This window comes from Epinephelus fuscoguttatus, linkage group LG14, assembly GCF_011397635.1.
Source record: "Epinephelus fuscoguttatus linkage group LG14, E.fuscoguttatus.final_Chr_v1".
Lineage (NCBI taxonomy): Eukaryota > Metazoa > Chordata > Actinopteri > Perciformes > Serranidae > Epinephelus > Epinephelus fuscoguttatus.
The window spans coordinates 17,270,628-17,280,487 of NC_064765.1; the positions used below are offsets into that span (position 1 = coordinate 17,270,628).

At 40.7% G+C, this 9,860-nt stretch overlaps 2 protein-coding genes across 2 annotated transcripts; one reads left to right on the forward strand and one right to left on the reverse strand.

Moving 5' to 3' along the window:
* The first annotated feature begins 721 nt into the window (after window positions 1–721).
* ptafr (platelet-activating factor receptor) lies at window positions 722–3,454 on the forward strand. Its single transcript, XM_049595657.1, has 2 exons — window positions 722–825; window positions 1,293–3,454. The coding sequence occupies exon 2, from the start codon at window positions 1,299–1,301 to the stop codon at window positions 2,472–2,474; it is 1,176 nt and encodes a 391-aa protein (XP_049451614.1). The 5' UTR covers window positions 722–825; window positions 1,293–1,298; the 3' UTR covers window positions 2,475–3,454.
* A 127-nt stretch (window positions 3,455–3,581) lies between these two features.
* Window positions 3,582–8,863, reverse strand: LOC125900575 (uncharacterized). The gene is made up of 6 exons (XM_049595663.1): window positions 8,758–8,863; window positions 8,573–8,659; window positions 6,528–6,812; window positions 4,742–4,873; window positions 4,637–4,664; window positions 3,582–4,523 (listed from the first exon to the last, which is right to left on the reverse strand). Exons 1-6 carry the CDS (start codon window positions 8,801–8,803, stop codon window positions 4,397–4,399), a joined length of 705 nt encoding a protein of 234 aa, XP_049451620.1. The 5' UTR covers window positions 8,804–8,863; the 3' UTR covers window positions 3,582–4,396.
* Window positions 8,864–9,860: the final 997 nt, after the last annotated feature.

The window sequence follows — 9,860 nt, forward strand, 5'->3', positions numbered from 1 at the left end:
TTCTAACAAATATTTTAAACAGAGCAATAAAGCTGAAAAATGTCTGGAAATAGGCTGTGCCAAAAGACAAATTCCTGCACGATGAAAGGACGCAAAGAAACAGAATGGATTTTACATTTTGCAAATATAAAAATATGCCTAGAAGAATATATTTGAATGTAACTGTAATTTAATATATACATTAATTAATATAAAAAATAATATGATATTTAAATATATAGATTGATATGTAATAAATATATGAATAAATATATTTTTTAATATAATCATTAGTTAATAATAAGTTAACTGATAATGACTGGGGGAACTGACTTCTGATAGCTTTCTTTTACCTTATACCTCATGGCGTAATTATATCTAGAATTTTCTAAGTTAGCCCATATTCCAGAGGAAAATAAGAAACTGATTTTTCTTTCTGGAATGATTTGCTGTTATAATCCCAGAAAAGTCCTGTTTTCACTACACCACATTACCAGCAATGCCTGCTTAAAACAATTAAACCATATTTTATACAAGCAGAGGAATAAAGACTAACTGTAAAATTGACATTTCCTCGAAGTCGGCGTCCTTTTTTTCATTTTGACTGACAGAAACAAACAAGGGAAATAAAGGAGGTGAAAATGAGCGTTGCACCATGCAGGGTTTTTCCTTACCCCCCTCCTCCTCCTCCTGACACCTCCTCCGTCTTGAACTTTGTAGCATTGGCTCGTACACGCCCATTCAGTCAGTGTAACAGTAATTTAAGGCTGTGCAGACACTGTTCACTGAGTTCACTTCCTCAGAGGATATTAAGAAAGAAGACAAAGAAGAAGAAGCAGCAGGCTGGTAAGTTGACAGCAAGAATTTTCTTTAAGTCTTTTCTCAGAATAAGCACTGCACATTAAGGCCAGGTCTGATTTAAACTGTGAGGCTGATCTGGACAAATCAAAAATGAGTCCCCCTTTTAACTCACCAATGAGCTGTGACTTGAATATGAGCAATTAATTAATAAATGAGAAGATGCAAATCTCAGAAAAGTCATAATTGAGGGGAAAATGTACTTTTAATACCTTGTGTGATGCTCCTAATGTACTTTTGTTGAAAGAATAGTGGACAAAATAATAGAAACACCTGTAACACCTAACTGTAAAACATTTCAACAGCACCACAAACCACATCCTCCAAAATGATAAACTGGCTGAAGCAAGAATACAGATTGTCTATTGTATTGTATTAGACTTAGTTTTAGCTAGGTGTACCTAATAAACTGGCAAAAGAACATTGACACTGATGTCACGTTTGTTCTTCCACAGGCAGATATGTTGACCTCAACCACAGTTGCTGTAACAGGGACCTCTGGTCTGAACTCCTCGGCCGGTAATGGCACAACCTTCCTTGACTCTGAGTTCCGTTACATCCTCTTCCCTGTCGTCTATGGCATCATCTTCATCCTGGGCCTCCTCGCCAACATCTACGTGCTGTTCGTGCTGCGTTGCCTCCGCCAAGCCAAGGCCATGGGCGAAATCCGCATCTACATGACAAACTTGACCATCGCCGATCTGCTTTTTGTCCTCGCCCTCCCCCCTTGGATTGGCTATTACAGTCGGCATGGCAATTGGATCTACACGGATTTCATGTGCCGGCTGACTGGCTCGTTGTTCTTCATCAACACCTACTGCTCCATCCTCTTCCTCGGGGCCATCAGCGTCAACAGGTACTGGGCGGTCACCCAGCCTTTGGATGCAGCTTCCTCAGACCACAGATGTCGTGGGATTATCATAAGCGTTGTCATCTGGACATTGACTGTAGCGATGGCTATTCCATCTCTGGCATCTCCAGGGACCAACACCGATGAGAACAATGTCACTCGATGTTTCGAGGGGTACCAGAATGAATCCGATACGCAGAAGATAACAGTAGCTGCCACTCATTTTGCAATTATCGGGATGTTTTTTGTCGTCTTCTTTCTGGTCGTGGTGTGTAATCTCCTCATTGCTCGAGCGCTACTCTCTCAAAGTGCTCCTCAGTCAGAGTTAAAGTCTGCAACGATCATATCCAGAAAGTCCACCAGGACCGTGTCCACCTTAACTAAAAAGCCAAGGGGGGTGAAACGTAGAGCTCTGCGGATGCTGTTAGCAGTAGTGGGCGTGTTTGTGCTGTGTTTCCTGCCCCACCATGTAATTCAAGGCCTCTGGACACTGGCGGTGTTGCAGATCGGAGAGGGCTGGGGCCACGTCGAGTGGAGCCAGAAGACTCTTCAGGCGCTCAATGACGCACATCAGATCACTCTGCTTCTGATGAGCCTCAACTGCATTTTGGATCCTGTAGTTTATTATTTTGCCACGAGGAAGTTTCGAGGGTTCATCATGGCCCACATTAAAAAGATAGCAAAGGGCGATGGGTGCTCACAGACAGTCACCTCGCAGCTCTCCATGGACAGCAGGAATCAGAGCCATAGACTCCAGAGCGAGCACCCGCAGCCCGAAGAGGACTGATTTGAACATAGATGCGTGTGTAGAAGACTTTCATGTTGCCACTGATTCAAGATAACATACAGTATTAAGTTGCACCTAAAGAACTAAAGCTTTAGTGTATATGTGGTATGGGCGGCTGAACACCCTCACATTTGGATGTGGTTTCACAAACATTATCATGAACTTTTATCACGTCCTACTGTTGAAGCTGCGGTCTGAATTGCAGCACTCCTTCTGCTCTTCCTGTGTGAAGTACAAGCTGAAAGCAGAAGTTTTGCAAGCAGAAGTACATAAACGAATCAATTACGGCTCTGAAATTTTCCGCAGGAGGACACTTTCTCACTTTACTCTGTGAAATGAACTCAGATGAGATGAGACACCGGACACATTATTCAAATCCTCCCACAGGTGTTGTTCTGCACAAAGTGGGGCACTAGAAGTAAAGGATGATACACGTACATAGAGAGCCCAGTCGTGTTGTTTGCAGTGTTTAAAGTGGAGCTTCTCACTAGATTGTACACACCCTCCAACTCAGTGGGTGTACTTGCTTTGCCAGACGTTATATCAGTAAAATATGTGATGAGATTGTCTCACATCAGATAACTTTCAGGTTTTTTAGCTTTGCCTGGACACGTTTTATCCAGTATTGTGAAACCGGGGAACAGAAGTAATAAAGAGCTACGTTTCCCCTCAGGCATCCAATATTGTGACACTGCCTATATGTCACATGGTAAAACTCCCATGACTCACTGTGACAAAGGAACACACATATTATTATTCACCTATTTATGAGGCCTATATGTAATATATTGTATTTTTTTATATACTATCACATTGAAGAGGTATTTTTCATTCAGTGGAGCAGCTTTGGTTGTATTTTATTTTACTCAGAAGTCTGTGTAATGAAAAATATGCTGTTTTTTATTCCATATAAACAACTGTTGTAATTAGAATTTGATTTATGTCTTTCATGTGCAGTATTGTGATGATTAAAGTACATTAAAAAATCCGTGTTTGACATATCTATCAATCTGTGTACACACACAAGCGCGCACACAAACACACACACACACACACACACACACACACACACAAAACAGAACATGTGGTTTAAAGCAAAGACTTACAGCAGTTTATTGGTTTTATTAAAATGTACAAACACAGAGAAGGAAGTGCCTCTTGCTGTTTGGTGGGAGGCTTTTTACCTAGGTAGAACTACAGGGGACAAACTTCTAAGAAATTCGTCATGATGTTTTGTCAGTGAACCTTGTGAGTTGTAACAGAGCCAAATTATGTATCGTTACCTTTGCTAAATGTTGCTGTTGTCCCTGCTTTTATATGAGTAGAGGAAAAGTCCGCTAGCCACTAGGCTAATTTTTACAATGCGAAATGCCATAGGCTTGTGCTAAAAACATTAGCATGTTGTATTTGTGGGGAAAATGTGTCCAGATAAGGACAAGTGTTTGCTTGTGAATGCTGCGAGTTATAGTGAAGCTGATTTGTGTACATGTGTTTGAAATTGTCTCTTTTAAGCCATTTTTAATGTGTTTTGAATGAACTAAACTTTACAGCACTTCACAGAAACCCTGCCGCTAACTTGTGATTTGGAGGTGTAACTGCAGAGTGACACAGACACACCACCACACAAGTATAAATGCTCACAACAGCGTAGGGGACGTGTGTAAGCTGCAGCAAGACTCCTTACTAAAAAGATTTTAGGCTAAGTTAGGAGCTCTCTGATAGTATTCTCCAAATGTTTGTGAATACGGCCTCAGATCTTCATGCTATCCACATTCAGATTGTGTTCAACATATTGTATATATTATATTATATGGCAAACCTCATCTATCAGGTTAAAGGCTGAGATGCTATAGATACAGAGACAGATATTCTGCGGCCTAGCAACATGCTTTGTCATTTTATTGCACAACTCCATCCTCCCATCATGACAGACTTGAGTACACATTGTCCACAGTGGCATTGCTGGGGTCCAGATCAGTGTAGTCTTGGCTGGTGTTCGTGTAATTCATGTACACATCTCCGTCCATTTCAGTCTGTTGCACACCTCCCCTGGTGTGCAGAAAAATGTGAGCAGACTGTTAACACACACAGCTCACAGCATGTTAACAAAATACACACACCAATATGAATATAAATATGTATGTTTTCAAGCAGGGACTTACTTTGATGACTTTTCAGGTCCAGGAAAACCTTTAGGAGAACAAAGAAATTAAAATAATCCACAGAACATTATCAAATTTGACCCAACAGGAAATGCTCTTCTTTACCTTTAGCCGCAGTATTGGAGGAAGTCTGTGTGGGACCAAATCTTTGCCAGCACAGCCAAAAGAGGATAGCAAAGTTCATGATCAAGGCCAGGAGAGAAAAGAAAAAGGCAGCTACTCCTAAATTCTCAGCAGCTGTTGTGAGTCGGGGAAACAGAACAGAATGGCAGGAGAAAGGCTTTAGTTTTCGTTGAAAAGACAAAAAGTGCATTCTATTTTGTGCATAACAAACACAGACATTGTCTTTGCTTACTGTTCAAATATCAGACAATATTAGCATACTTAAGATATATACATGTGCATATGTTGGCTTAAAAAATAATGCAAATGATACCTACGTTTGAGGCAATTTAGAGGGAGTGCTGTTGTATTATTCGTCCACTAACCCTTTCCAACTAGTGCAGACACAGGGTCCAGATTCCTCTTTTCAGATTAGTTTAAAGTCCCACAGTTAAATATAGTCAGTGTCATACTTGCATTTGGCCATGTCTCAAACTAGTTTGCTGTCTCCATCCAGTAGCTGTCATATAGTCACTCCCTTTACAGCAGAAAACAGCTCTTCAAAATAAAAGCTCTGTGCTGGAAATTTACTGTATTTAGAAATAAAATGTGTTTTTTTTTTTTTTTTTTTTACAAACTTGACACATTTGTGAGTCACTTGTGGTCCATTCAGAATGAGCCTGTAACCCACTGCACTAGAGGTCACTGACAAATTTCCACTCAGTACATATCACAGTTCTTTACCAATAAAATTTAACCCTGCGATAACTGTTAATCTGACCACTTGGGAGCAATGGGAACACGCTGTAAAGCACTGATATATATGTTATCACCTTTTAAAGGACTATTACACCCACAAATTGATCATTTGTATATCAATTACTCATCCCATGTTACACTGAATTCATGAGGAAAACTTTGTTTTTCTTGCGTGCCTCCGCGGTGAACGAAGAATCAAAAAAAGGCTACATTTTTTGATGAACTGAAATAAAGGGGGGCCGCATTTAATACCAGCAAAACTGAGTATATGATGGGATAAATAAGAATGGATTTTACTGGACAAGTTGTGTGAGAGTTTGTAAATAGATATTATAGTATAGTTTTGCTGTTTTCAAACATGGCCCCCCGTCCTTCAGTTCTTCAAGAATTGTCTCCATTTTTGGATTCTTCGTTTAAAGTTGAGGCGTACGAAAATAACCAATGTTTTCTTCATGAATTCAAAGTTAACACGGGGTGAGTAGTTGATATACAAATGATTGATCTGATGGCGAAGTATTCCTTAAAGTTTATCTGGTGAATGTGTAAGCAAACAGTTGCCTATGTACTCATCCAGCAGCAGATATGGAGCAACGTATCATTCGTTTGGAGACATGTTTCTGTCTCTAAATGTCAGTCCAATATTTACTCTTCTTCTCTATCTGTTTTTGATCTCCATTGACTCAAATCCAATAAAGTTTTTGTCAAATTCAGCAAATATCTCCCCGGAGTCCTGTGGCTGTCTGTTCTCTGTGTGTGGGAGAGCCCTGAAAAAAAAAACCCTAACACTGTAAATGGGAAATACACAAAAAGGCTCAGACCGAACCACACAACACTATTGCGGGTACTTTCACATCCTCTTCCACAAGGGAGCTACACCGTGATAGTAATGAAACATAAATACCATCAGAGATATTACTGGAGCTTCTGAGGGAGCACTGACAGGACAAATAAGAACAGAACAAAAAGCTGAAAGACACATTAAAGATCCTCAGAGCTGAGGGAAACTGCAGAGTCAAAACAGAGCACCAACCTGTTGCTTGCATGGAGATGATATAGACTTGGTGGTCAGGGCTCGTCACGTTCTTCTGAGTTAACTGGCTCTTGGCACAGCAGCGGTAAAGCCCGCTCTGCTCTGGCTTGGTAAGTGTCAGATCCCTACTGTAGCCCACTTCTTGCCAGGTCTTATTTTGCAGGTGTTTCCAGATCCACATGACGGTGTCTGGCATGGCGTAAGCGCTGCAGTACAGCTCGACTCTTTGACCTGCTGCAACTGGGTAGTCTGGTGTGGCCACAACTTGCAGGGGAGAAAGCTTTTCTAGGGAGGAACGTGGGTGGGGTGGAGGATGAGGAGGACACAGAATGAAGGATGATGGATAGAGGAGGGGGAGAGAGATACATTTTCAGCCTCATGAGTGACATAGTTCTACAAATAGCAATGTCTGTTTGCTGGTTGGTCTGTTCACTACAGTGGTCCAGACTGAAATATCTCAGCAACTATAGGATCTGATGTCATTAAAACTTGTACAGATATCACATTCCCCAGGGATGAATCCTGATGACTTTGGTGACTTGCTGACTTTTATCTTGTGGCATCATCAGGTAAAAGTTAAAAATACCCAGTGCTTTGGTTAATGACCAAATACTTGCAAAATTAACATTTATAATGACATTCCTATCAGACTCATAATCTGTATTTTGTATTTCATGCTAACGAGCAAATGTTAGCATGCTAACATGCTAAACCAAGATGGTGACCAAGGTAAACATCACAGAGCTGAGAAGTTGGAGGAGCTATTTTGGGCACCCTTGATTTTAGAAGTAAAAGTCTCATTCATTTTTCCCATAGAGAATGTTACATGATTCACAGTTGGATCAGCTTGAAGCTCTCCTGGTGACATTATCAGTACAACATATTAAGAGCTCTGTTGATAAAAAGTTGTATGTACAAGCCTGTGAATATAAAAACCAAGACATTAACTAAAACTCCCAATCCACTCCAATCTAAGTAGTGCAGTAACCGCAGTACACTCCTTTGTCATCTGGGGAGAAAGTACCAGACTCCCTGAAGAAATCACTGAGTTTTGTGAGTTGTGGAGTCAAGAGCAATGTTCTGAAATGCTGTCTACAACAATTTCTTAATTATTTGTGCCCTCTTGTTAGTTCAGCAAAGGCATTCATCCGTAACCACTTATCCTGTAAGGAGTCACAGGGGGCTGGAGCCTATCCCAGATTGGGCAAGAGGCAGGGTACACCCTGGACAGGTCACCAGACTATCACAGGGCTGACACATCGAGACAGACAACCATTCACACTCACATTCACACCTACGGCCGATTTAGACTCTTCCGCATGTCTTTGGATGGTGAGAGGAAGCCGGAGTACCTGGAGAAAACCCACGCTGACATGGGGAGAGCATGCAAACTCCACAGGAACCCTCTTGCTGTGAGGCGACAATGCTAACCACTGCACCGTATTTGAATCAACAGAGACATCAGCTAATACGACACAAGTATTTCCATGTATTTTCCTGTACCCCCCTCTGACTGGTCTCGACTTGCCTCAGTTCCAGTCATTAAAGATACAACATTACAACACTGCCGTCTTCTTCAGTGACAATTAACTGCTCAAATTTGTGAGTTATTCGAGGCTAAAGGCGCCTGTGTTTGGTACTGGTAGGTCAAGCGTAGCATTTGGTGAGACATTGCCTCTTTGAGCCCATGCTTAGGAACGGTCTTGAAGGCTGTTACACTACACTAAAATTACAAACAAAACATGATTTCTCCAAAATCACACAGCATAAACCTATATCACTGTCCTGTGCTTCTGCGTTCAGTACTACTGGGGATATCTTTTGAGAAAAAACTGAAATGAGGAAAAGCATTTCTAGAACCAGTGACCTCTTCTACCTGTTAAACATTAGCATATCAGCATTAGCATTGTGATGTAGCATTAGCTCCAGTTACTGCAATGTAGCCTACATCCTCACAGAGCTGCCAGTGTTTGCTGTAGACTCTTCGTCTCATTTTTAAATGTTTAATTTAATTGACATGACTAAAGAATCACATCCTGTATTACCTTCCACAGTCACTGCATTTGTAGTTATAGAAATTTCCGTGGTAAATAAATGGGTTGGTGGCCATGTTGTTGTTGTTAGGGATTTCACTGTAAAGACAACAAGGAGCACAAATAAATGTTGACAGTATATTTGAAAGCACATCCTGGATTCTGTTATTACATTCACCAATAAAAAATGGTCTTACCTGTGCTCTCACACAAAATGAACAGGAGGAAAAAGCTGAGCAGCATGTTGTTTTGAGATGAACAAAAAGCAAATGCCACTCTCACTTCAGGTAAACAGGTACAAGAGTGAATCAAATGTAATAATCAAAGCACAGGTGAGAATGGAGGAAGTATCATATTGGGAAACTTAAATTAAGGAAGTTTCAAGTTCCTTTTTCCTGTTACAGTTCTGCAGAATTAATAAATAACATATTCAGTTTGATATACTCAGCAAGCAGCAGAGTGCAATGTGTCCGTCTCTTGTACCTTGTTATTGGAAATCTTGGTATGGCATTTAAAACAACAGGCAGAAAAAAGTCAAAACAGGAAAAAGGAAAAACTATGAATACATAAAAACACAGAGCCCTAGCTGAGCAAAACCAAAGAATAAGAGCAATGCAAATGAGCACTGAGCGAATCATAATTAAAGCTATAATCTCACCCATGAGAGCCTTCAGTTTGTAACATTTAAAATCCGTCAATCAATGTATGACCCGCAGGAAAAACAGTTAACCAGACTCCACAGAACTTTTAATGGTTTTTTAAATTTCAGAGCTGGCGGGCAAGTCTATCAGACTCTCTACACACTTGGTTTTAAACGTTTCATATCTGCGACAGTGGTCACCTTCAGGCTCAGGCTGCGATGACAGCTCAGATTGTCGGACAGTCTGACACCAGACCTCTCACCTGAGGCAAATGCTCAGTGGCTGCCAGAGTGGGTCAGGAAAAGCGAGTGGATTTTAGATGGTTCTGCAAAAAGCACAGAAATTAAAGAACAATATATCAGACTGTTTTAAGCTCCTACTTCATGATTTAGTTCTATTAAATTATATTATTGTTAGATGTTCCTGTTACGCTCATAATAACATATGGCTACTCACATTTATTGTGTGGACAACACTACAATAAATTTTGTCCCCAGATGTGAGGTGGGTCACAATGTCACTATGGCAACAGCTTTACTTTGTCCCTTATAGTTGTGTCCTTCAAATGCGGGAAGTGGTTTCTCTTGCTTCATAAAACTGTTGCTTAAACAAACCAACAGATGTTGTTTGTCACTGCAGAACAAACCCATGTAGGGAGA

Excerpts from the sequence above, each read along its gene's own strand:
- ptafr (XM_049595657.1), top strand. The coding sequence starts at position 1,299 with ATGTTGACCTCAACCACAGTTGCTGTAACAGGGACCTCTGGTCTGAAC.
- LOC125900575 (XM_049595663.1), bottom strand. The coding sequence starts at position 8,803 with ATGCTGCTCAGCTTTTTCCTCCTGTTCATTTTGTGTGAGAGCACAG. Across the intron at positions 4,874-6,527 it reads CATCTCCATGCAAGCAACAG|CTGCTGAGAATTTAGGAGTA; the intron begins GTTGGTGCTCTG and ends GACTCACAACAG. Across the intron at positions 4,665-4,741 it reads CTCCAATACTGCGGCTAAAG|GTTTTCCTGGACCTGAAAAG; the intron begins GTAAAGAAGAGC and ends GTTCTCCTAAAG.